The sequence below is a fragment of the Podarcis filfolensis genome (assembly GCF_964270895.1).
Source record: "Podarcis filfolensis genome assembly, chromosome: 2".
Taxonomy (NCBI): Eukaryota; Metazoa; Chordata; class Lepidosauria; order Squamata; family Lacertidae; genus Podarcis; species Podarcis filfolensis.
The window spans coordinates 116,275,048-116,302,213 of record NC_139605.1 but is presented as its reverse complement, the minus strand read 5'-3'; the positions used below and the strand labels follow the sequence as shown (position 1 = coordinate 116,302,213).

The 27,166-nt window shown below is 47.5% G+C and overlaps 2 protein-coding genes across 4 annotated transcripts in view; one reads left to right on the top strand and one right to left on the bottom strand.

Annotated features, from left to right (window-relative positions):
- Positions 1–488: 488 nt before the first annotated feature.
- The window catches only part of LOC310755954 (leucine-rich repeat-containing protein 3-like), a 220,576-nt gene continuing 193,898 nt past the window's right edge, over positions 489–27,166 (top strand). Inside the window, exons 1-2 of one of the 3 annotated variants that reach the window (XR_014544594.1) lie at positions 489–944; positions 4,961–8,387. Coding sequence is in view for 2 of the 3 variants with exons in the window: in XM_083599504.1 (XP_083455630.1) it covers positions 5,031–5,783 (753 nt within the window). In the remaining variant the exon portion in view is untranslated. Of the gene's footprint in view, positions 945–1,176; positions 1,829–4,960; positions 8,970–27,166 lie in introns of those variants that run through there. The other 2 variants (XM_083599504.1, XM_083599505.1) reach the window with 2 other exon arrangements.
- AAAS (aladin WD repeat nucleoporin) overlaps positions 9,051–27,166 on the bottom strand; it is a 29,846-nt gene continuing 11,730 nt past the window's right edge. The window contains exons 9-17 of the mRNA XM_083599285.1: positions 26,758–26,878; positions 25,666–25,790; positions 25,127–25,187; positions 24,445–24,535; positions 20,501–20,594; positions 19,138–19,205; positions 16,982–17,063; positions 13,024–13,108; positions 9,051–9,485 (exon numbers count right to left, since the gene is read on the bottom strand). Of these exons, the coding sequence (XP_083455411.1) occupies positions 9,342–9,485; positions 13,024–13,108; positions 16,982–17,063; positions 19,138–19,205; positions 20,501–20,594; positions 24,445–24,535; positions 25,127–25,187; positions 25,666–25,790; positions 26,758–26,878 (871 nt within the window). The 3' untranslated portion in view covers positions 9,051–9,341. The remainder of the gene's footprint in view (positions 9,486–13,023; positions 13,109–16,981; positions 17,064–19,137; positions 19,206–20,500; positions 20,595–24,444; positions 24,536–25,126; positions 25,188–25,665; positions 25,791–26,757; positions 26,879–27,166) is intronic.

Genomic DNA, 27,166 nt, shown 5'->3' with positions numbered 1-27,166 from the left:
CCACTGCCACAGTCTCCTTCCTCTTGGCACATCAAGATGAGCAGGTGACGGCAAAGGCTGCAAGGTTTTTAGCTGGGGCAATCAGAATAAGATCCACTATTTGACTATTGATTCAAAACCCTAAAATGTATTTTATATAAAGGTAAAGGGACTCCTGACCATTAGGTCCAGTCGTGGCTGACTCTGGGATTGCGGCGCTCATCTGATTATTGGCCAAGGAAGCCGGTGTATAGCTTCCAGATCATGTGGCCAGCATTATTAAGCCGCTTCTGGCGAACCAGAGCAGCGCACGGAAACGCTGTTTATCTTCCCGCTGGAGTGGTACCTATTTATGTACTTGCACTTTGATGTGCTTTCGAACTGCTAGGTTGGCAGGAGCAGGGAGCAAGCAACAGCAGCTCACCCCGTTGCAGGGATTCAAACCACCAACCTTCTGATCTGCAAGCCCTAGGCTCTGTGGTTTAACCCACAGCACCACCCGCATCCCCTGTATTTTATACAACTGACTTTTTATTTCTATTCTTTGTATATCACAGTGTTGTTTTGTTGCTATGGCCGATGGCTGACGCAAACAAAGATTCATTCATTCATTCAACCAAAGCGTTTGAGAACCAAGGTACAGCAGAACTGAGTTGCAAAAGCCGAGCTGTCCCTGCTGCTGCTCCTCGTGCAGTCCAGCAGGGGCAGGCTCTCCCCTCTCGGTTCTCAGCGCTTGTGTGTGTCTCAAGCTCCTTTGCTGATGGGCAGTAGACAGAGAAGCTGAGCCAAGAGGATGCACTCCTAGAATCCTGCCCCCAAGGCTTCTGCCACCTGCCCACACGCTCTCAAAGGGTGTTTCGGGTGCTACTAAAGATGTTTCGGGTGCTACTGAGACGGTCCCTGGAGCCACAGTCAGACCGGACCTCTTTTGGACCAGACTGACCACGAGAGCGCTGTTCACACAGGTGTGTTTGGAGCAATGAGAAGTACGGGGTGGGCTGGGGGTGCAGGGTGAGAGTTGCAAGTAAGGCTTAAAACGGACTCCTGTGGTCTTTTGACAGCAGTTCAAGACAGAAACTCAACGGACTGTGCTTTCCCTAGCACTGTATTCAATTGATTGTTGTGGTTTTGGAAAATCTAGAAGATTATCTAACGGGAAATTCTGCTAGGGTGGGGTTTTTTGTTTTTTTTGTAAGGTGGGGCTCAAGGTGGGGTTACATGGATCTCCCCCTCCTCATTTAGTCCCCACAGCAACCCTGCGAAATAGCCTAGGCTGAGAGGAATGACTGGCCCAAGGTCACCCAGCGAGCTTTGTGGCCAAATGTGGATTTGAACCCTGGCCACTCAGGTCCTCTAACCATTACACAACTCTGTTTTGAGTTCCCAAACTGGGAAGGTGTGTGGGCCTGCTCTCACGCCCTTGAAGAGCATGCTGAATTTGCAAGGGGGTCTTTTTCACAGCATCAAACCGAATGAGATGACCTGTTAACGTCTGCATGTAGCTCTTAAAGGCGCTGCGCAGAGGCTGCTAGGAAATTTGGCAACCCTAACTGAGCAAGTGACTTGAGAAACACAGTCAGCTGTTGAATAAGTCACTCAGTACAGACTAACCCACTTCATACAAGTTTTGGCAATGTTCCTGAACGAGCCCTTTTTGGGACACGGTAGCTAAACAAATTAATACAGTCCTGAAATACCAGGAGCGTTTTTTTCATCCTTGCGGCTGCAATCCCATCCCTGCTTAACTTGCATGAGTGAGCCCCAAGGGAATGCACTGTTACAGCACAAATCTACGTTTATTTACCTGGAAGTAAGATCTACGGTGTTCAATGGGGATTGCGCTCCTCAGGTAAGCATGCAGACGATTACGAGCCTTTATCTACTCTAAATCTGTATTTCTGTCACCTGGGTGCTTAATCCTAAAGGACAGAAAGCATGGCTTGCTAGAGAAACCTTGAAAAAGAGAAACTAGGGCACCAGCAGGAGGAAATATTAAACCCAGGGTTCCTCCAGATGACCTTATTGTGCATTCATCCTGATTTGCTCGCACAAAGCTTAGATGCTGGTTGCACAAGGTCAGGTCTTTAATGTTTTGATTTCCTTTTGTGGGGTGGTTATATGACAATAAGCAGTCCTCCCGATTTGCTTGAGTATTGTTTACATGTCTTATTGTTCATTTAACCTACACTTTTGAGGGCCTTTCCCTGTAATTTTCCAAACTGCAAGAAGTCTGTCGCTTTTTAAGTGGATTTGTTGGGCTAGGGCGACAGGACACTTTAATAAACTTTTAGTACACAAACCTAAAATTCCACTATGCACTTGAATCCCGGAAAACTGTGACCGTCTGGAGAAACCTGTATTTAATTCAGAGTGAGATAACAGCTTTTAATAGATACTTTGGATCGCCCTCTTTTGGAGGTAGGTGTGTAATTAGTAAAAGATACACGCACAACAAGCGGGACGCGGGTGGCGCTGTGGGTAAAACCACAGTGCCTAGGACTTGCCAATCAAATGGTCGGCGGTTCGAATCCCCGCGGCGGGGTGAGCTCCCGTCGTTCGGTCCCAGCTCCTGCCCACCTAGCAGTTCGAAAGCACCCCCGGGTGCAAGTAGATAAATAGGTACTGCTTTATAGCGGGAAGGTAAACGGCGTTCCGTGTGCTGCACTGGCTCGCCAGAGCAGCCTCGTCACGCTGGCCACGTGACCTGGAAGTGTCTCCAGACAGCACTGGCCCCCGGCCTCTTAAGTGAGATGGGCGCACAACCCTAGAGTCGGACACGACTGGCCCGTACGGGCAGGGGTACCTTTACCTTTTTACACGCACAACTCAGGTTATACCATCCCAATGCAGAGGTGCAACAGATTTACTCACCCTCAGAAGAAGCACAACCGAAACAGTGACTCATACAGAAGCAAAGGGGATGAGCACTGGTTTTCTTACTCAAGGAATCATATAGCTGGAAGAGACTTTGCAGGTTGTTTAGTCCAGCATTAAATGGTTGTATCTTGGTAATTCTGCTCCATACATGACAAAAAAATGGAGATCATAATCTTTCAGTTTGTTCTTGTTTCTGACTCCCCTCATTCTGGTAAATTCAGTTAATTTCACCATCGTTGTAAAGTGGTATCCTTTCATAATCCAGTGTTTTTTAATCTTGGTATTTGAGATGGGCGCCATTTGGCAGCTAGTGATGCATAACAAAATTTCTTACCAGAATGACATGCTCAGAACTGTATCTTTTTCCATATATCCCAGAATAAACAACAATGGGCTTAAAAGTAATTGACATCCAATTATAACTTCAATAGTCTGAATAGTTTCCCCCGAGTCATCCTTCGCTTTTTCAGATTAAAAAAGGTAAAGGGACCCCTGACCATTAGGTCCAGTCGTGACTGACTCTGGGGTTGCGGCGCTCATCTCGCTCTATGGGCCAAGGGAGCCGGCGTTTGTCCACAGACAGCTTCCGTGTCATGTGGCCAGCATGACTAAGCCGCTTCTGGCGAACCAGAGCAGCGCATGGAAACGCCGTTTACCTTCCCACCAGAGCGGTTCCTATTTATCTACTTGCACTTGACGTGCTTTCGAACTGCTAGGTTGGCAGGAGCAGGGACCGAGCAACGGGAGCTCACCCCGTCGCGGGGATTCGAACCGCCGACCTTCTGATCAGCAAGTCCTAGGCTCTGTGGTTTAACCCACAGCGCCACCCGCGTCCCTTTTTCAGATTAGTTGCCACTTTTCTAGAACTGATCATCAAGATTCTTGCTACGTGGTGGAAAGTTAGATAGTCCACAAGTTTTTAGTGTTATTCTTATTACTGCTCCCACACATTTTATAAGCACTGAACATCATTCACCGCCACCACCCCAAGTATTATTCTAATAGACTATTTCCACTGTCAAAGCAGGTTTAGCTGTGATTGTGTGTGTCATTCCAATTTTCCCACACTCAGCTACACACCCATTTTATTTGCTGCTGAATCAGAGGGGGATGTGAAAACTCTGAAGGGGCATGGAATGGGCATTTAAAAGACCCCCCTAAACAGATTATGCTGTGGGAGGGTATGTGTCAAGAATAAAATATCAAGCAAATTTGGAAAGAGGCTCCTTTCAAGGAACACAAAACTTATGGGCGCAGAACTGAGCACAGCAGCCTTTGCGACATATAGCAGTATTTAAAATCTGGAGAAACGCTAAATAAGTTTTAGAGAAGCTAAAGGGCTGGGAGGGGGCAAAAGGGGGAGCCATGGGGGTGGGGAAAGAGAGAGAACAGTTGTCCCAAATGATGACTATGGTAACGATCAGATCACAAATCAAGGTGAGATGCAGACTGCAGTGCATACCTGGAGATGTTGAAGCCTTGTTGAAAAAAAATGCTAGTGTGGTCAGTCCTTTTTTTCTGGGGTACTCAAGGGTACAAGATAGCCTCACATTTTTTCTGGAAGGAGAACGGGTTAAAAGGGTGGCCCTTACTGTGGTTAAAAAAAAAAAAAAAAAGGTCAAGGACCCCTGAACGGTTAAGTCCAGTCAAAGGCTAATATGGGGTTGGGGCACTCATCTCGCTTTCAGGCCAAGGGAGCCGGCGTTTGTCCACAGACAGCTTTCTGGGTCATGTGGCCAGCAGGACTAAACCGCTTCTGGTGCAACGGGACATGATGACGGAAGCCAGAGTGCACGGAAATGCCGTTTACCTTCCCACCACAGTGGTACCTATTTATCTACTTGCACTGGTGTGCTTTTGAACTGCTAGGTTGGCAGGAGCTGGGACAGAGCAATGGGAGCTCACCCCATTGCAGGGATTCGAACTGCCAATCTTCTGATTGGCAAGCCCAAGGCTCAGTGGTTTAGTCCACAGCACTACTCGGATCCCAGTAACTTACTGTAACAGCACTGGGTGTGGTAATATTGTTAAAACAAACCCACGGAATGTGTTAGAAGGCTCTTTCTCACTGGTTCATTTTTCTCTCCCCTGCCCTCTTTTCCAGGTAAGATTCTGGGCCCTTCGCCACCTCGTGACCCCCGCCACACCCAGAGAGAGAGGAGAGCAATGCAGAGATGCCAGCATCGTTCTCCCTCTTCCTCATGGTCCTGATCCTGCACGGCGGCCTCCCCTGCCCGCAGAGCTGTGACTGCCCGCCGGGGAGCGGCGTGGTGTGGTGCAACCGGAAGGACCTGGTGACCATCCCTTTCGACATTCCCCACGACACCCGGGTCCTCTACCTGGACTCCAACTGGATCACCCATGTCCCCAACGGGGCCTTCTATGGCCTGAAGCAGCTCCGCGAGCTTCACCTGGCGGACAACCTGATTGAGAGCATAGCGCCAGGGGCCTTCCGCGGCCTGGGCGGGGGGCTGAGGCTGCTGGACCTTTCCGGCAACCAGCTGGAGAGGATGGAGTTTGCCCCCTTTGCCATGCTCACCTGGGTCCGGCTAGAGCTGTACGACAACCCCTGGCACTGCGACTGCTCCCTGCAGAAGCTGGTGGAGGCTCTTCCTCTGGACGCAGAGACCGTGGAGGACGTCGTGTGTGCCACTGCGGAGTGGGAGGAATACACCGGGAAGACCTTAGCTCGCTTGCTCAACACCGGCGTCAACTTCTGCCTGGGCCAGCAGAGGAACACGGACCTGGCCATGCTGCTCACCATGTTCTGCTGGTTTGCCGTGGTCATCACCTACGTCATCTATTACGTCCGACGCAACCAAGCAGAGTCCCGCCGCCACTTGGAGTATCTCAAGTCTCTGCCCCTGCCCAGCAAGCAGCCCAGCCCGGAGGAGATGGAAGAGGACACCCTCAGCACCATCCTCTGAGAACCGAGGGTTTTGAGGAGCACTCCCTCCCAAACAAACAGAAACTGCTTTGAAAATGGTTATAAAACTTAACTGTTGTCAGCTTCTTCCTATCAAGAAACTTGGGAATTAGGTGTGTGAGTGAGGACCTTGGTGGGTTGATTCCCCCTTAAAATGGCCCTTGGACCCCAGTTCTCGCTTCCCTAACCCTATGACCTCCTAGCAAATGAAAGAGGGCCAACCCCATATGCCTTCAGGGGATGCTGGTTGGAAGCCAAAAATGAGTTGCTTAAAATCCGATTTCCCCCTTCTGCACAATACATTTTTTTCTGAATTACAGGCTGCATTGCTCCTATGCAGCAAACCCAACCCCGCCCCTCACAGAGTCCTCAAGCTTCTCTTTCCCCATGTGCCAGGGATTTAGGCAAAGATATTACAGCTTAATGCTAGGGGGATTAACCATGAAACAATCATAAGTCCCTGTTCTCTTAATCCCTTATTTTGACTGGGGCGTTTCTGCCCCATCTGTTCTGCTGCAGCCACTTCCCTTTCAGTGGCTTTTTCTGCCTCCTTCCAGTCCCCTTTTCTCCACATTGTGTGGCAGGGAAACCTGCAGACGGAACAGCTGCATTTAATCCTGCCTCTTTGGTGACTGCAGAACGTATATACCAAGTCAGACCTTTGGGTCTATCTAGTTCAGTGTCGTCTACACTGGCTGGCAGCACCTCTCCAGGGTTTCAACTGGTTATGAGTGGCTCTCCAGTGCTCCAAGCAGGGTTCTCTCCCAATGCTACCTGGAGATGGATTGAGCCTGAGACCTTCTGCATGCAAAGCAGTTGCTCTACTGCAGAGATGCTCTACTGCTTTCTCCTTTCTGGGCTGCAGCTAAGAAACCTGTTTCCAAACACACATTTTCCCCACTCGTACATTACATTTTACAGACACACATTTTAATCAACTTGGACCAGAGCTTCAAATGAAAGCAGTGTGTGTAAATAAGGTCTCCACTTTCCAGGTTGTAAGAAATCAATTTTCACAAGCAGTCACCACTATAAAGACGCAGAGACTGCGTGGTTATTCAGTCCCATTCCAAAAATGCAAAGTGTTTTCTGCAGAGGAGCAGAGGCTACTCAATGGGAGCTTCCATGGAAAAGACCCTCCAAACTCAGGAAGTTAGGAGATTTAAGAACTCATAAAACGGCCACTTTTTATTTCAGTATCAAAAAGGAAGTTGAACCCCATAGCTGGGATGGCTAAAAGATTCCTGCATTGCAGGAGGAGGAATAGATGGTCCCTTGTGGTCCGTTCCAACTCTACAATTCTATGATTCACATTTCTTGGGCCTGAAACAGATTTAAGGCAGGCAATCTCTTTACAATCAGGTACTCTTGTAAGCATTCCAGATCCTTATACTTTGAACACAGATAGCAGGCAGGTATGATCTTAAGGTGTACAGGTAGGCTCACTCAGAAGATCACTGGTTGAAACTTAGCCAGATCCAGAGTGTTTCTGAGAGCAATGCAAGGCCCAAGACTCAAACCAGGCATTGGGGTGAGGGAGCGAAAAGAATCTATTTTTATTACTGGATTGCTTTAAATGTCCCCTTTTATAACATTGGTTCTAAAAATGTAACTGTTCTTCATGAGACTTCTGAAAGACACAAAATAAAATGTATGAAACCCAATAACATGGAGCTTGGTCCTTCCTTCTAAATATGCCTTTGGCGATCTTTAAGAAGAGGCTGTTCAATTTCAGTCCTCAGATTTCATCGTTTCTACTTATTCCCTGGTGCTTCTGTTCCTAGCCACTTTTAATTGACCGAGCCTTTTAAGTAACTGAACCGAATCTATTTTCATATTTTCAAAAAAGAGGCCTTTGTTTCTCTCCTTTGCATGGCAAACTGCTGGCCATGCCTTCTTATCTTAAAATAACTCTTCTGGTTATTAAAGACTGCAACTGCTCTAGAGAACTTTTTTTTTTCTTTGCAATTATGGCAATCACACGGCACTTGAGCAAAAAGTCTGTAGCAGGGAGGCTCAGATTCAACATTGGGCAGAGGCAGCTGATAAAGGCTGCAACCCACCCTACACACACTAAGGAGTCAGCTGTTGCTGAAAATGGGAGTCTTTTAAATACAAATGCACAGGATGATGGATGAGGTGGCAAAAGGGGGGATTTCAGCAGGTGCTGTCGTCTTAACATTGGTACTAAAAACTACCTGCTGAAAAAGAGGTCTTTCAACACCATTCATAATTTTATAACTCTCAAAAGCCCCCAGACACTTGACAGCTGTGCACACAACTGCTTAGATGTTTTGACAGCTGCACACAATAATGGGATCAAGGCACATATATGCTCCACTATGCGCAGGATACAAGTGCAACAGTTTAACTTCTGTATTGCCCCTAAGATAATATGCTGGAAGGGAAAGCTGCCTTTATACAGAATCTGGGCCACACCTAGCTCAGTACTGTTCACACTGACTGGCAAGGTCTTCTGGGGTCACCCCCTATCTGGAGATCCCAGGGACTGAGCCTAGGATCTTCTGCATACAGTGGTACCTCGGGTTACATACACTTTAGGTTACAGATGCTTCAGGTTACAGACTCCGTTAACCCAGAAATAGTACCTCGGGTTAAGAACTTTGCTTCAGGATGGGAACAGAAATCATGCTCCGGTGGCGCGGCAGCAGCGGGAGGCCCCATTAGCTAAAGTGGTGCTTTAGGTTAAGAACAGTTTCAGGTTAAGAACGGACCTCTGGAACGAATTAAGTACTTAAGCCGAGGTACCACTGTACAAAGCAGATGCTCTACGACTGAGCTATGGCTCCTTGATCTCTCATTATATGTTTCCCCCTTTTATGAAGTGATACAGATAGCATTGGTCAATTCAGCTCAGTATTGCCTACAGCACTGACTGCCAGTGGCTCTCCAAGGTTTCAGACAGAGGACACTCCCAGGCCTACCTGGAACTGCTAAGCACAGAACTTGGGACCTTCTGCATGCAAAAGCATATGCTCTGTCACTTAGCCATGGCCCTGCCCAACTTCAGTCTCCTGGCCGCCCACACACCTCTTTCATCCCAGCATGCAAACAGTGGAAAGGGATGCGAAATTGGCAGATCCATAAGTAGCACGATCTGTGAAAATGATCCTTGCAGGAGAGGAAGCAGAAATAATTGAAATATCCAGGAACTGCTGCTTGTGCGGATGGATACGATGCCCTCTGAAGCTGATGACGTAAAAGCCCCAATAATGCTTCTGCTTGGAAACGTTGAAGGAATAAAACGTTCACCCTTTGTTGTTTTTATTTTCTGTCTCAAATGTGAAAACTACAAAGTGGTCCATCTCTGGCAGACGTTCTTCTGGTTTCAAAGGCTGCTTGTGGATAGCCTACTAACACTATCAGCATGTCAGCTGATCAATGCCTCAACTGCAACTGACAGAAAGAAGACGGCGCTCTCCAAAGTTGGACTTGGGCAGAAGCAGCCTTCGCAGTGTGTATCTCCAATGTTCTGAAGGTATCTGCAATGTTCTGAAGGCACACAGGCCGGCAGAGAGGAAGCTCAGCATGTTGACCCTTAGAGTTCAGAAAACAATGGCTGCTCCCGTGTACTGCTTCTACTGCCCAAGGGAATGAGGGGACTCTGCCCAGGGCTGAAAGATGGAAACTGGGCAACCACAAAGAAGAAGGGGATGTGGCTGACCTTTCCTGTTGACCAGCACTGAGAAGAGAGAGAAGAAATAAATAAATGAAGTAGGAGCAGAAGATCACCTTTTGCATATCCTGCCCTGACCTTCCAGGCTTCTCAGTCATACTGTTTGGCCCTCAACAAGAGGGGATCCTATGATGGGATGGAACACAGAGGGCCCTTTAGCAGAACCACTGCATATACACGCCCCTGCACTAGGAACCTTGTTCCAAGAAAAGGTGGGTTCTGTCACCTATAGATATTACAAAACTTGGCATATTTGCTTGCTACGTTGCATCATTTCATCTGCTTCTCATGGCTGGAAGGAGCCCCTCCCTCCTGGACCTGGCCTCTGAAATAATAATAATAAATAATAATAAATTTTATTTATATCCCGCCCTCCCCAGCCGAAGCTGGGCTCAGGGCGGCTAACAACAATAAAACAATACAAAAGTACAACACAAACAACACTCTAAAATCATTCATTATAAAATTAATTAAATTCAAGCCACTGGCCACTATTGGGCCAGAGCTCCGCGAAGATTGCCGAGGGAGGGAGTCAGGCTGTGCCCTGGCCAAAGGCCTGGCGGAACAGCTCTGTCTTGCAGGCCCTGCGGAAAGATGTCAAGTCCTGCAGGGCCCTAGTCTCTTGTGACAGAGTGTTCCACCAGGTCGGAGACACAGCCGAAAAAGCCCTGGCTCTAGTTGAGGCCAGCCTAACTTCTCTGTGGCCTGGGACCTTCAAGATATTTTTATTTGAAGACCGTAAGTTTCTCTGTGGGGCATACCAGGAGAGGCGGTCCCGTAGGTACGAGGGTCCAAGGCCGTATAGGGCTTTAAAGGTTAAAACCAGCACCTTAAACCTGATCCTGTACTCCACCGGGAGCCAGTGCAGTTGATATAGCACCGGATGAATGTGATCTCGCAGCGAAGACCCCGTAAGGAGTCTCGCTGTAGCATTCTGCACCCGCTGGAGTTTCTGGGTCAGTCTTAAGGGCAGCCCCACGTAGAGCGAGTTACAATAATCCAGTCTGGAGGTGACCGTCGCGTGGATCACAGTGGCTAGGTCAGGGCGAGAGAGGTAAGGAGCCAACTGCTTAGCTTGGCGGAGATGGAAAAATGCCGCCTTTGTTATAGCTGCAATCTGCGCCTCCATGGAAAGGGAGGTGTCGAAGATTACACCCAAACTCTTAACGGACGGTGCTGGCACTAACTGCGCCCCCGCAAGAGATGGGAGTTGCCCCCCCAATCCCATATCGTCCCGTCCCAGCCACAGGACCTCTGTCTTCGAAGGATTTAGCTTCAACCGGCTCCCACGTAACCATCCAGCCACAGCTTCCAGACATCTGGTCAGTGTGTCTGGGGCCGAGTCAGGATGGCCATCCATCAACAGATAGAGTTGGGTGTCATCGGCATACTGATGGCAACCCAGCCCAAAACTCCGGACAAGCTGGGCGAGGGGGCGCATAAAGATGTTGAAAAGCATTGGGGAGAGTATCGCACCCTGAGGTACTCCACACACCAAGGAGTGGCGCGATGACAATTCCCCCCCAAGCGCCACCCTCTGTCCCCGACCAGAGAGAAACGAGCGCAGCCATTGAAGGACTGTGCCCTGGATCCCCACGTCGGCAAGGCGGTGGTCCAGAAGTTCATGATCGACCATGTCGAAAGCTGCTGACAGATCTAGAAGAATCAGCAGCCCCGACCCGCCTCGATCCAGCTGTCTACGAAGATCATCTGTTAGGGCAACCAGAGCTGTCTCGGTCCCATGACCAGCGCGGAAGCCAGACTGGAATGGATCCAGAGCCGATGTTTCATCCAGAAACCCACCAAGCTGTTCAGCAACCGCTCTCTCAATCACCTTATGGCACTGGACACACACTTCTCCTGTGCTCCCAAGCGGCAGTTCCCAAACTTTGTCCTGGGCAAGCTAGCACGCCGTAAGAAAACTCCTGGGCATGTAACAAAAAAATAAGGAAGCCCCAGAACATCCAACCACAGAGGGAAGCTGCCACTGCCATCCTATGAAGTGATGCAACAGTGAACCATTCTCAAAAAGAGGTGGTTTCTTGCATCTCTGAGTTAAGTTGCTCCTCTGAGCTTAACTTCCTCCATTACAGCAGTATGCCCAAATCAGTTCACGAGAAGCACAGGAATTGAGCACCAATAAAAGCGGGCAATTTATACTCTAAACCTTTTCAGCTCTTAAGAGGGACGTACGTATGTGTCGGGCTCTCAGAGGTTGCGGCAAAGAGTCTCATGGGCTATAAGCTCAATTTTAAAAGCTTGAGATTTGTGGATTGTTGAATTCTGTGCCGAGTCCAGGACAGAATCGTAGAGTATACACAAACCTGAGTGGTGCACAAGACACCCAGAACCCAACTGAACAGATCAGCCTCTGCCCTCCAGACACACAGTCTGCCAAAATCACAACAGTACATGCTCAACAATGATACCAGAATCCTTAAAGCAAACAAGACAAGATGTGTTTCACAGCCCATGAACATTTTGACCCGCCCTAAATAAGGTTACTGGTAGCATTGCAAACATTAGCAAAATGCACCCTGCAGCTGATAATAACCCGAATGTGAGTAAAATAGATTATTCAGCTTTTTCACCAAGGAAAAACCCTTGAGCTGATAACAGGAATTAGGCCACCGTTACTGCATAGCTCATGTTAAAAAGGTAAAGGGACCTCTGACCATTAGGTCCAGTCGTGGCCGACTCTGGGGTTGCGGCGCTCATCTCACTTTACTGGCCGAGGGAGCCAGCGTATAGCTTCTGGGTCATGTGGCCAGCATGACTAAGCCGCTTCTGGCGAATCAGAGCAGCGCACGGAAACGCTGTTTACCTTCCCGCCGGAACGGTACCTATTTATCTACTTGCGCTTTGATGTGCTTTCGAACTGCTAGGTTGGCAGGAGCAGGGACCGAGCAACGGGAGCTCATGTTAGTCTAGCAGTAATCCAGGTGTGCTATGGTGCCTGTGTTTGACTGCAGAGCATGTTGAGTCCTCCAATTAATGCCTCATACCAACATGAATGATGGACGCGGGTGGCGCTGTGGGTTAAACCACAGAGCCTAGGACTTGCCGATCAGAAGGTCAGCGGTTTGAATCCCCGCGGCGGGGTGAGCTCCCGTTGCTTGGTCCCTGCTCCTGCCCACCTAGCAGTTTGAAAGCACGTCAAAGTGCAAGTAGATAAATAGGTACCGCTCTGGCGGGAAGGTAAACGGTGTTTCTGTGTGCTGCTCTGGTTCACCAGAAGCGGCTTAGTCATGCTGGCCACATGACCCGGAAAATGTACGCCGGCTCCCTTGGCAACTAAAGCGAGATGAGCGCCACAACCCCAGAGTTGGCCATGACTGGACCTAATGGTCAGGGGTTTCTTTACCTTTACCAACATGCATTATAATTACTGTTATCCCTTTCTCCTACTAGTCCACAGCCCTGTCCAGGTCCTTCTTAGCCAGGTTAGAAGTCATTCCAGCAGCTCCTATCTGGGGCAACAACAAGCCCTTATCAGCATTCCCACAAACGCTCCTCAAAATCTCGGCGAAGGCTTAACGCTTACCACTGTCAGAAGAGCTCCCTTCTTAAAGCAAGGGTGGAAAGCAACTAGTTGTGGCTGAGCCCCATCTTCTCCCTGTAAGAAACCACTGAAGAAAGGAGTGGTGGGGGAAAGAGAGATACAGATATCATTATTACAAGGGACACTCATAGGCGGTTGTGATGTGATGCTGCAGGCCTAGGCTCCAATACAGGCACACAAAAAGTAGTCTTAGGACAAAAAAAAACAGCCCACTGGCCTTTGATGCTGTCTTATGTCTGAAACTGCCTCCCAGAGCACAGCCTTAAACTCCCACAAGGCCATTGGGTTTAACCCTTTAGCCTTCTTTTCTTTCCTCCTTAGGTTTATTTATTTTAACCATTCAGATTAACCGAGAGAAGGTTGCGTTGGATTGCAACTCCGATGCCAGCGGGTCTGATGAGAACAACAGTCCGCAACACCTGGAGGGCACCAGGTTGGCAAAAGTCAATTCAGACCATGCTGCTTCTATGAATCTACCCTCTTAAGGGAGAGCCGTAGAACCTTTTGCTTACGTCAACCCTATAAAATACCATGTGCACTGGTGGTAAAACCCTAATACTACTGCTTTCTCAAAGGCATCAGAGAACTGACAGGTGCTGCATTTCTGGGGCACGTGCAAAGAGAGGGGCAGGCATCACAGGGGGAAGCAGTTGTGATGGGGAGAATCTTTTTGTCACCACCAGCAACAGTGGAGAAACTGTGCTTGCCAGTCTCCTACCTCCTATGGCCTTTGTGCTAAGGAGGGCATTCGCTTCTGGGGTGCAGAACAATACACAGTTAAGTGGGACATTTTAAAGCACCAAAGCAAACCTCCACGTCTCATGCAACATTCTTCACCTTCACTACTTATCAATTCTCAGGCAAAGCTTCTGTCCCCCCCCCCCCAAAAAAAAATTTAACATGCACTGGGTTTTAGTGACTAGCATACAGGTGAGGGTTTAAAATATGTCTCAGCTATCCTAAGATTAAAACACCAAAACAAGATGTTTTGCTAAAAACACCTGCTGAAAACATTTGTTTAGGCAAGCCTATCCAGACGTATAAAAGAGGTTGATTCTATTGTTACTTTTCATTGTTTCTGAATGTTTCAAATATTTGTTTTTAACTGTTTCTCTTACTGATAATTGCATTGTTTCATCTGTTTTGCAAACTGCTTTGAGGTTTAATTACAATCAAGTGGTACATAAATGTGAAATAAATACACTAAAGCTCAAAATTACAGTGCATTAAAACCCATTTACATTAAACGGGCATTAATCAAGCTGCGATCATTAGTCGATTTGGACTGGGGCAGAATAAATATGTAAACAATAATCCTCAAGAACTCAACTTCTGATTTTTCTATACATACATTGTCCTTTCCCGCATCCCACAAGACTCCAGTGCTATTTTAGGGTAGGAAGTGAGATCAGTAGCATTTACTAGAGGTTAAAACATTCCCTCTTCAGTATTCCTATTAGAACTTCTCCCCTGGCGTTCAGAAAAGGCTGCAACACACATTTGACTGGAAGGGTTGGGGGTTTGGTTAAGAGGTTAATTCATCACTGTTGTTTTTGTGCTGACAAATATAGGTTTTGCTTTATGGCACATGCTTCAAAGGTTCTTCTAAACTATTTTTAGACACTGCTTGTGAACCACCTTGAGTTATGAACAGGCGAACGATAAATATTTGAAATAAGTTAGGGCTGTCACTCGATTACAAAGTAGTCTCAGGGGAATAAATCTGGTGAGTTTTAAACCCAGTAATAAGAGAATAGAAGAAGTATCTTCTGTTTGTTAAGATGATTTATGTATATATATAGGAACTATTCTAGAAGAAGCATCCCCTTATGAGAGAGAGGAGGCCTTCTTCTAAGCCAAGCAATTTATTATTATTATTGCATCACTGCCACACAAGACACAATCCCCGCCAGCTCCCCCATGCAATGCAATTGTTCTTCAATCGTTTTTAAAAGCCTGAAAATCTCAGTTTTCATATTAAAAGAAGAAGCACACTTCAGAGCTTTGTGGCTGTGGATAAGCTTAAAAGCATAAGGGCAGTAGTGCCTGGGGAAATCTCACAAGCAGCAACAGAAGAAGAAGGGGATGGGAGGTACTGGACAAGATTATAAGCGCTCAGCATTTCAGGGCAGTACACTGCCTTTTCCCCAAATTATGTAAAATTGCAGATGCCAACTGAGTTTGCTTAGTCTGTAAAGTTTACACTAACCACAGACTTTTGGTACGGAGCTTTGATCAGTTTTATTCTTACATGCAGAGTAGTCCATATACAGCGCTTCCAGAGTAGGGTTTTGTGATTCTTATGTCATTTAACATCACAATAAAAGCTTGAGTCATAGGCTAAAGGACACCAAGAGCATGAGATCTCCAGTGAGGATTACCACTTTATGCAAAAGAACCCCCTGCTTCAGCTCCCACATGCTCACCCTCACATGAGAACAGCCCATTCATGATGAGTGAATACCTGAAGGAGGCCAGTATACCTGAAGGTGCATCTCCACCCCCATCATTCAACCCGGACACTGAGGTCCAGCTTCGAGGGCATTCTGTTGGTTCCCTCCCTGCGAGAAGTGAAGTTACAGGGAACCAGGCAGAGGGCCTTCTCAGCAGTGATGCCCACCCTGTGGAACGCCTTCCCAGCACATGTCAAGGAAATAAACAACTCTCTGACTTTTAGAAGACATCTGAAGGCAGCCCTGTTTAAATAAGTTTTTAACGTTTGAATTTTTTTGTATTTTTAATATTTTGTTGGAAACTGCCCAAAGTGGCTGGGGAAACCCAGCCAGATGGGCGGGGTATAAATTATTAATTATTAACTAATTATTATTATTAGTAGCAGTAGTAGTACACTCCTGTTTTGCCTGCCTGCAACCCACTAGAGCTTCCTATGGTACACTTTTTAGACTCAAAACTCCATACTACAGTGGTATACCTCGGGTTAAGTACTTAATTCGTTCCAGAGGTCCGTACTTAACCTGAAACTGTTCTTAACCTGAAGCAACACTTTAGCTAATGGGGCCTCCTGCTGTTGCTGCGCCGCCGGAGCACGATTTCTGTTCTCAGCCTGAAGCAAAGTTCTTAACCTGAAGCACTATTTCTGGGTTAGCGGAGTCTGTAACTTGAAGCGTATGTAACCTGAAGCGTATGCAACCTGAGGTACCACTGTACTTCTGTGAGATGTATCTGTCATGTGTGAAGCAGCCCTGGAGAAATTAAGCATTTACTTTGTTGCTGGGTGGATTCAAACCATGAAGTTCCTTTATCCAAACCCAATACTCCGGCCATGTTCACACTGCGCACTCCTTGCATTTTCAGTGATGGGTTTTTAATCCATGTTTGCACATCTTTCTAAAAAACGTGTATGTGTACCCTGTGCTTTGTTATAAGATACTATCATTTGAAGCGGTGTTTCTCAAACCAGCCTCCCACCAGAGTCCTTAAGCTGCTCCTAATTCTTTTCTGTTAAAGGTGTGAACACCTTTGCACAGGGTAAAGACATCCCCACCCCCTGGTGTTTAGCGAACAGAAACGAATTTGACACTAATGAAGTCATGTTGATGTGAAGCTTTGGGTGATGGGGGTGGAGAGCTGCAAAATGCATCGGGGGGGTGGAACAACTTTACTGCATTCTAAGGAGGTAATGTAAATGCACAGTCAGTCTACCACTGAGCTGCTGAAAGGGAAGCTAAACTACAACTCCCATCACCCCTAGCTAGCAAGGCCAGAGCTCAGGGATGATGTGAGTTGTAGTCCAACAACATCTGCGGACTCACAGGTTGAAAACCGCTGATCTAGAGGGTCATATCCTCTGACCGGGTTATAAGGCACCTTCCTAACATTTTGACACCTACAGAAGCACAAAGGCTGGAATGACATGGGGCTCACAGATTCCATTTCCAGTTTAAGAGCAACCAGAAAACCAAAGCATGTCAATACAAACCATGGCAAAAGCTCAAACACAGGGCTGTTGCGGGTGCGAAACACGGCAATGATGACCCTGCAGTCGGGAGCATCACGATTTCCTGCCAAAAGAAAACAGAAAAAGGTGAGGGAACAGAGCGACACGTAGGATTTATGCGCAGAAATCGGACAGAGCCTACTGTTTTAGGTCTGCAGCCTTTAAGGCCATGATGATAGGCTTTTAAACAAGTACTGTCAATGCAATCTACTAAGACTGCTGAGGGCAGGATACTAGGTGGGTAGGGGTTCAGTACCCTTGGTGTCTGTTGAGGCTTCTAGAACATCTGGATAATGGCCTGGGCTCAGACTGCAGAGATGGAAGTACACCAGACATCATGTTAATCTTTCGCAACAAGGGTGGCGACCCCTTTTTTCAGACCGAGGGTCGTGTGCCCGTGTAGACAATCTTCCAAGGGGCGCCATGTCAGCAATGGGAGGAGCCAAAGGCAAAAGTGGATACACCAACTAATGTGACTGGAATGGTGTTTGTTTACTCCCTGCAGAAAGGCAATACAGTGGTACCTTGGGTATCAAACTTAATCCATTCCGGGAGTCCATTCGACTCCCGGAACTGTTAAAAAACCAAGGTGCAGCTTCCGATTGGCTGCAGGAGCTTCCTGCACTCAATCAGAAGCCATGGAAGCTGTGTCTGACGTTTGGCTTCTGAAAAATGGCTTCTGAAAAATGTTTGCAAATGGGAACACTTGCTTCTGGGTTTGCGGCGTTCAGGAGCCAATTTGTTCAGCAGCCAAGCTGCTCGACAGCCAAGGTACCACTTGCTGGTTTCTACATACACTCACAAACCTCTTGCCACCCGCCACCCAGTGAAGCAAATGGCATTAAGAGGGCAGGCAGACACATTCTAGCCAGGCGACAAAAACACTCAAGGAAGCAGGTCTGGCGGAAGGTGTGGCTGAACAGAGCGTGTCGCCTGGGCCAGGCAGTGGCCTGCTTCAGTAGGAAAACCACAGTTGTCTCTTTCCCATTGAAACAAGTCTTTCCAATCAAATACGAAGCCACGAGAAAGGAGATGGTGTGCTTGCAAACTGGTGCTAACTGCTCTCGTCCCTCCCGCACTCTTTCAAAAGATTCACACAAAAAACTGCCTGGTTTGAAATTCGGTATCCCATTTTAGGAATTTTGAGCCAAGGTGCAGCCTGGACCTTTCCCTCTCTTTCTCTGAAGCCCCAGCCTTAGAGAGGATCACAGAATGCTTTAAAATGCAGATTAGAGAAGAGTTATTTTAAGCACTACCAAACACAAGCCATTTCGTGCTCTTAAGCTTACACGTGGGCCACTTGCCATCTCTCCAACAGGACAGGGTGAAAAAAAGGGCTGGTTCTCATTTTCCTTTTGGGAGCCAGGAAGGGATGGATATCCTGGTTTTCGGGTGCAAAAGCTCAACAACTTTGCAGGTGTCAGGAATTTTACTTTTTGAAATATGGCAACCTTACCTTAGGCTTGCCATTCATTCTCGGTCTCTTTTACCTCACAGGGTGAGTGCAACAAAAACCAAACCACGAGGAAACTTACAAGTGAGAAGTATGTGCGCATGTATCCTTTGTCCATTAAAACAAATACACAAAGAGCAACTGGGGAAAGTGTCAGCCACTACTTGCGTGCATTTGAAAAGAACAAAAAAGAGGTAGACACATTTTTCACTTGACTATAGCATCTGCATAAGGTGACCGAGGGTGCATATCGGTTGCTCCACAAAGTAAAATAAGAAGCAATGCTTTATTGGGGTTGGGGGGAATGGGTCCCCCCCCCAAAAAAAATGTTTTCTGATTTGGAATAAAAATTACCGTATTGGGCCAAATATAAGAAGCACTCGCAATTAAGCCATACCTTTAAAATTCAAGGGGGGCAGGAAGACAATACCCGAATATAAGCAGCTCCCTTAAAATTCCACAGGCACTCACACCCGCAAATGGCAAATGTGGAAGAAAACGTAAAAGACAATTTTTAAGGTTGCAAATTTAAGCCGCACTTTTAACTTTTCATGGTCGGAATCTGGAAAAAAAGTGTGGCTTATATTCAGGCCATTACTGTATGTACTGGCTTATTGTGAGAAACGCACCCAGCCTCCCCAGCTCTCCCTATCTCGTCAAAAGTTTTGACTGTAGAGGACTTTACCTCTGATGACAACTGCAAGCCTCTCACCACTTGGGTCCCAGACCATGGAAAGAACCTCCCCTCCAATCCTGGAACATAAGAATACAAAATGAAAGGCCAATGGAGAAACACTCAAGGTAAGACATCCACACTCAAGCCAAGAGAAGGGTTGGGGATCACAGTCAGGATGTGGAATGATGATGCTTGGTGGCGGGGGGGGGGGGAGTGGTATAGTATTTACACCAGTGTGGTACAGTATTTGTCTAGTACTAGACCTGGGAGACCACTGGATGACCTTGAGCCAGTTACTACCTCTCAGCCTAGCCTACCTCACAGAGCTGTTGTGAGGATAACATGGGAAGGGGAAGAATGCCGCCTGAAGCTTCCTAGAGGGAAGGAGGGATATAAATGTAATAAACCAACAAAAATGATAGCTGCAGGGCCGGACTTTTGCATATTCATACACTGATTATTAAGACGGGCTTTTAAGATAAACAAGAAAATAATCAAAATACTAAAGCCTTTATTCATTTCCTGGCTCGTGTGTATTCAGCAGTGGGTATAAAACTTAACATCTTGTTAATTTTGTTCCTATTGCTATTTTTAAAAAAGCAGGTTTCCAGCCCTCAAGACTACACAGATACACTTTCATTCATTCATTTTATTTGTATGCCAAAAATTATGCTCATAGTGGCTTACAACAAAGAAACAGGACATTTCAAACAGACACTACAAAAATAATTTCACAGTAACGTTGCAAAACAAAAATATAGCAACATACCAAAAAACAACAACAAACATTTCTATACTATAAATATAACAAGATTACTTAAACAACACGCAGCACCCAATTGCAAAACTAACAAGCGAGCTTCACTTTCTAGGCTATAAGCAATGCCTGGCAAAATTCACAAGCTGGTTGGGAATAGCAGAGTCACCTGTAGTAAGGGTTTGGTAAGGCTTCAAAACCACAGCATATAACTTTTAGTCCTTCCTCTTGCATGTGACTGGCATGTGACTAGTCCCTCCTCTTGCATGAGAATCCAGCAAGATAAGCAAATGCTCATGCATTTTCAGGGTAATAAAAGCATGGATTTTTAGACCATCTAATAAATAACCACGTGTTGGGGTGGGGTGAACTCTCTCAAAACAACACAGCACCAGTCTCGCTGATTCTGCTCCTAATGATGAAGGGAGTGCAATATAAGACTTTCTGCTCGGGAAGACCCCAACCCCAGTCCCTTTCTGAGATTTCACCCAACATCGTCCACGTTCTGAATCCTATCTTAGCAGCCTTTAAGGGCTAGAATCTTGCACCAACTAACACTCAGTTATGTGCTTGTGCGGCACTTACAAGACACATGTTTTTCTCCCTTCCTCTCACCTCTCCTCTCCATACAGGGTCTCAAAAGTGGTTTCCGACAGATCAGCCACGATGGAAGCTGTTTTCGACCCACCAACCTGCCCTTGCTGTTCCCCTGAGAAGAGGATGGAAAAAGTCATTCCAAGGGAAACAAAACAATAGGAGGAGGAAGAACATAGGACATTTCCTTATAGCAGGTATGGGGAACCTGAAGCCTGGGGGAAATGGACCCCCACAGGGCCTCTCTACCTAGCCCTTGGACGTATCCCCAGACCAAATGCCTCATTGGCTCTTCTTTGCACCCAGAGTGCTCTTGCATGGCTGAGATGTGTCACTCTCATTTGCCTGGATGGAGGGGTGTGTAAGCTGACGATAGCTGACTGTGCAAAGTTAATAATCACATATGTTGCTCTGGCTCCACCCACCACTGATATGCAGCCCTCAGCAGGTAATGTGACCCTCAGGCTGAGAAAGGTTTTCCACTCCTGCCTTACAGGAAATCAAACTACAGTGGTACCTCGGGTTAAGTCCTTAATTCGTTCCGGAGGTCGGTTCTTAACCTGAAACTGTTCTTAACCTGAAGCACTACTTTAGCTAATAGGGCCTCCTGCTGCTGCCGCACCGCCGGAGCACGATTTCTGTTCTCATCCTCCAGCAAAGTTCTTAACCCGAGGTACTCTTTCTGGGTTAGCAGAGTCTGTAACATGAAGCATATGTAACCCAAGGTACCACTGTATTTGTTTCTCTAATCCAGTATTGTCCACCTGTGGGAAGGAGAGTGTATATTCGCCAGCAGGTAATGGCTTTCCCCACCTGCCCAGCCCTAGGAGCTTTCATAAGAAAGCTGTTTCCAGAGGAAGAACTGGGAGGGGAGACTCTGTTTGCCATCAGGGGGTGGTTGGTTTCACCTTTGCTGCCCCCATCTCCAGCCTGAGGAACCTTCAGAAGGGAGTTGCTGCCACAGGCATTATGTGTGTTTTAATGACCACTGAAACAGTGAAATACAGTGATACCTCGGGTTAAGTACTTAATTCGTTCCAGAGGTCCATTCTTAACCTGAAACTGTTCTTAACCTGAAGCACCACTTTAGCTAATGGGGCCTCCTGCTGCTGCCGCGCCGCTGAAGCACAATTTCTGTTCTCATCCTGAAGCAAAGTTCTTAACCCGAGGTAATATTTCTGGGTTAGCAGAGTCTGTAACCTGAAGCATATGTAATCCGAGGTACTACTGTATTATGAGTCATGGGGGTGTGGAAAGTGTGTGTATGAACCTAACAGGGCTTAGTTTACCTTTTGGTTGCTATTTTGTAGATGATGTTAATATTGTTTTATAGATTATAAATGCTGTATTGATTTGTTAATCATATAATAGGACTCTTCCTTCATGTTTTGCTTTGTTGACAAGGTGGAACGTGTGCAGAGGAGAGCGATTAAGGTGATCAAGGATCTGGAAACTAAGCCTTATGAGGAGCGCTTGAAGGAGTTGATTATGTTTAGCCTGGAAAAGAGGAGACATGATAGCCATCTTCAAGTATCTCAAGGGCTGTCACATGGAGGAGGGAGCATGCTTGTTTTCTCCTGCTCTGGAGGGTAGGACTCAAACCAATGGCTTCAAGTTACAAGACAGGAGATTCTGACAAAACATTAGGAAAATTTTCTTGACAGTTAGCTGTTCAGAAATGGAACAAACTCCCACGGGAGGTGGCGGACTCTCCTTTTTTGGAAGTTTTTAAGCAAAGGTTGGATGGCCATCTGTCCTGAATGCTTCAGCTGAGATTCCTGCATTGCAGGGGGTTGGACTAGATGACCCCTGGGTTCCCTTCCAACTCTACAATTCTATGAACAGTGTTTTACAGACTGCAATTGTTTAACTGATGATTCGTGAATGATTCTGTGTGATTTATGCTGCATTTGTGGTGTTCTACTATTGTGTTCTTTCATGTTATAGTTGCTTACTGCTTGTAAGCAGCTTTGGGATTCATTCGAATGAAAATTAGAGCAGGAATTCAATAAATAATAAAACATGACTGGCAGCTGCTCTCCAGGGTCTCAGGCGGAGGATGCTCTTCCCCAGCAGCTGCTACCTGATCCGTTAAAACACAGACACACAAAAGTTCCAGACAAGAGGCATAGCTGGGGAGGGGGGGTGGCATTGGGCGCCACATCATGGGGGGGTGGCACTTACCGCGGGGCCTGCAGCGTGCCCAAGCCATGCATAGGGCCCTGCAGGATCTGATCTCTTTCCGCAGGGCCTGTAAGACAGAGTTGTTCCGCCTGGCCTTTGGCTTAGAGTCAATTTGATTCCCTCCCCCTCTTTCTTTTTCCTTTCTCCTCCTGTGATGAGGCTGCATTTTAATATTTTATTGTTTCAATATTTTAATGTTGTATTTTAATCTTGTTTTAAAGTTGTATTCATTCAACTTGTTTTTATTATTGCTTGTTAGCCGCCCTGAGCCTGGCCTTGGCTGGGGAGGGCAGGGTATAAATAAAAATTATGATTATGATTATGATCTCTCCTAGGATTGACGTGGTGGCTCAGGCGCCTACAGGCTCCACGCTGCACGTAACTGCAGCATAGGGTTTGTGTCTGCCTGCCACGTCTCCCTCAGGCTGCCACCATACAGATAAGGGGAGGGACAGCAGCAAGGCTCCATATAGCGCACCCTGCCACAGCTCCCCCTGTCCCCATGAGTGGCTCGCTCTGCTCCAGGGTGCAGGGCACACATGCTGCCCCAGGCACCCGACCAGCTAGCTACGCCGCTGCTTCCAGAGGTGGCCAGGTATTGTATGTGCACACCTTCATTCAGCTACAGTCTCTCCTCTAGTAGTAGTCGGGAGCGGGAGGTGGAGGGGAGCCAGAAGGAAGCTTTTAAACAGAGGGAAGTGCTGGTATACACAGGACGATAAACAATTGTGTGCGGTAGGTCAGAGTACCAAAAATAAAGAAGGTCTGAAATTAAAGGGTGGCGTTATTTGTGGTAAGTACTAGGTAGGGAGAGCATTACATCTGCAAGCAACTTTGAGAGGAGATAAATGCCTGTATCCAACCCCCAACCAGCCACAGAGCTTACTGGGTAGCCTTACAAAAAAAAAAAATCACCTCTCTCTCAGCCTCCTACACCTCAAAGGTTTTGTGAGGATGAAGCTAACTCAAGGTCCTTAGGTGAAGGACAGCCCACATGCAAGATGCTAGATAGCACAGAATTGGAGGCTGCCAGGGGGCAAAGATCCCTGTCCCAGGCAGGATTTCAAAGCCTCCCTCTGTAGCACTTATAGCAGAGGTCGGCAACCTTATCCGAGGATGGGCCAGTCAACGCTCTGTCCATCGGAGGATGGGCTGGAGTGTGTGCGCACATATGCTATTCCGGGTCGGAGGAGCGCCCGTGAGCATGCGCACACGCTATTTCCGGCACTCCTCCGACCCAGAAGTGCGCCGGAAATAGCGTGTGCACATGCGCATGGGCACTTCTCCGTCCCGCACACATGCACACACACTATTTCCAGCACACATCCGGGTCGGAGGAGAGCCCGTGCACATGAGGACAGGCGCCATCAACCCGGAAGTCGGTCCCTGCACTGCACCACGCCGCGCCGCACCAGTAAGAGCGGGCAGCGGCAGGGGTCGCCATGGGCCGGTTAGACAAGCCTCTTGGGCCGCTACCGGCCCATGGGCCTTAGGTTGCCAACCCCAGGCTTATAGCAAGGTTTCCCAAACTTGGGTCTCCAGCTGTTTTTAGACTACAACTCCCATCATCCCTAGCAAGCAGGACCAGCGGTCAAGGATGATGGGAATTGTGGTCCAAAACCAACTGGAGACTCAAGTTAGGGAAACCCTGGCTTATAAGTTAGAAACTTATTGAGACAGACAGGAAGATGCAGAGTGGTGGGTTTGGAACCCATTTTCCGCATTTGCAGAATCCACACAGCTTTACTAGTTACAAGCCGCTCAAGTTACAAGTTACTCACCGCTATATTCCAGGAAAGACAAAGAATATATCACCGATTCCCCCTGGACTGTGAAGAGCAAGCGGCTGCCATCCGGACTCCAACAGCCAGTCTTTGAGGGAAGACACATAAACAGACACACTCTTAACTTAGGCAAGGGTCAAGGAGGGTCTAAAAATCCTGTGCTAAATGCATAATATGACTTTCAAGGTGAGAAACGCCACATTCGGCAAATGGGACCTAGTCAGGACTGTTGTAGCCATGGATATTTCAGAGGCTGACTCATAAAAACCGAGGGGAGTCAGAGTGAGGCTTGGGTGAGTCAGGTTGCTGAAAGTGGGGCTTGGAAGAAAACCCACATGGTCAAGCAAGTAATAAATGGAGCCACACCTAGGAGGCCTAAGTTGGGGGTGGGGATCTCAGCAAAGCCACAAACTCACTGGGCACAAGTTACTCTATGTTTCCACAGCAAATAATAGCCTATATAGATTATTCTAACTGTGATAGGGACCTGTAACCCTGCAGGTGTTGCTCAACGACAACTTGCAACACCCCTGAACATTGCTCATGCTGATGGGAGTTGTAGTCCAGCAACATCTGCAGGGCCACAGGCTCTGAAAGAGAAAGCAATAGAAAAATAAGAGGGCCTGGACTTCCGGTTGCTTTTGTCCACATATTCCCCCAGGCTGCCTCCCTGACTTACCCGGCAAGGACCTTTGATGGTTGGCCACTTCTCACAAGTCCACATCTGAACTTCCCATACCCTGCGAAGAGAAGCACAAGGGGGTAGAAAGAAGCAGAGTTAATTTGAGTGCAATTCAGTATAAGGAAACGCTCACGGGAGAACTGTGGCAACGAATGCTTCTCCACTTTAACCTGCCGCCATGGTCCAGCGCTAGACAAGGCGCAGAGGGCTGATCAATGGTGACTGCTGACCACTGGGATTGGTGGCGTTGGAAAGAAGGAGGCCAACAGCAGGTGGTGCTAGAGCCAATGGCAGGAGTTCCAGTTCTGTTCCCATCCTCTCTGCTCAATTCTTCAAGGGCAACTCTGAGACTAAGGAGGGGGAAACTGGCAGGCAGGACCAACCCCTGGACTGGTTGCAAGAAAGAAGGCAGGAAGGTGGGGGGTGGCTGAGGACAGACTGCGGCTGGTGGTGCAATGTGCCTCATTTACTTTAACGAAGCAGCCTCTCCTGGGCTTGACCCCATGGCTGCTGGCTTCCAGGCCCTCTCTACTCACCTGAAGACTGCTGAAGGTGTGGCTGCTAATACTTTGCTGCCGTCAGGAGACCAAGCCAGGTATGTGACCCCTCCTCCTCCAAACCACTGCAACTGGATGCAGTTTTCTGTGGATACATCCCACACCTAAAGGGAACAAGGTCTGAGAATCAGAGAAGAGCACCACAATCATCGCTCTTAGCCAGGCATCCTTAAACACGGCCCTTCAGCTGTTTTCGGACTACAATTCCCACCATCCCTGAGCCCTGGTCCTGTTAGCTAGGGATGATGGGAGTTGTAGTCCCAAAACAGCTGGAGGGCAGAGTTTGAGGATGCCTGCTCTTAGCAGTATTGGACTTTTATTTTCTGTCTAGCTTTAACACAACGCATGTCTGCAGGAATAAGTTATCTTTCCTTCGACAGCTTGGAAGCCCTTCTGCTTCCACAGCCGACGCCCAGTAATCTCTCATCCTTTTCCTGTGGTTGGGAGCGACAAGCACACGAGGTCATTGAATGGCCACAGCTTTACATGCTCTGACCGCCACCGCTTTTGTGGTCTCCCTCCCGCATCATAAAGGCAGAAATTGCCCATGGCACCAAATATGGTGGCTAGATTGTCAATAGGGACTAGGTGCACTGGCTCCACATTAATTTCTGGAGATGCAGCCCTATGTGGTTAAGGACCCCAGTATCTGATAGAAAGGGTCTTCCACCTGTGCCTCCAAGGGCTTTCCGAGGTGCAAAGGGTGGCAATGAAGGAGTGAGTCTTCTTAGTAATGGCCCCAACTGATGAATACTCTTTCCCAAAAAAAGGCCCTCCTGGCATCTGCATTAATGTTGTTTCCATGCCATGAAAGGACTTCTCTTTTCTCCCAAGTCGTTTAAACTATTTAAACTGCTTTATTATTTCCTATATTGCTTTCCCCCTGTGAACTGATGGTGATTCCTTCCCTGGTATTGAGGTATTAGCTGCTTGGCTCAGTGTGTTGCTTCTACTGACCAACGGGTATACTGTTACACTGGATCATTATTAACATTTCATTTGCACATCATCTAAAGGCTGTGGGAGCAGCCAAGTAACATATCTGGTAAATAAATGAACTGCCCTACTCACAAGCATGGCAGTGTCAACAGGTGAGGCTGAGAGAAGCAACCCTCCACTGGGTGCCCAGGCCAGGCTCGTGACGGGGCTGTGACCAGGGTGGCTGAGTACCTGGGCGCAGCCAGATGAAGGCCTGTTGGGGGACAGGAGAGAGAGACAATATCATTCCTCCACAGGCAGGAGGAATGCAAACAAAGAAGCAGCAATAAGCAGGGCTATGTGTATTCTGTACACCTGAGATTACACAGCTGTCCTGCAGTCCATCCTGAGAATGCTTGCTTTGACTGCATATGCAGCTATAGAAATCGGCAAAATGCACATTGCCTAGTGAAATACCAGGAGCCAGAGAAGGCGGAGATGAACATCAAAAGCAGGGGTTGGGAAACCTTTCTTTTTTTTTTTTTTAAAAAAAAGATTTTTA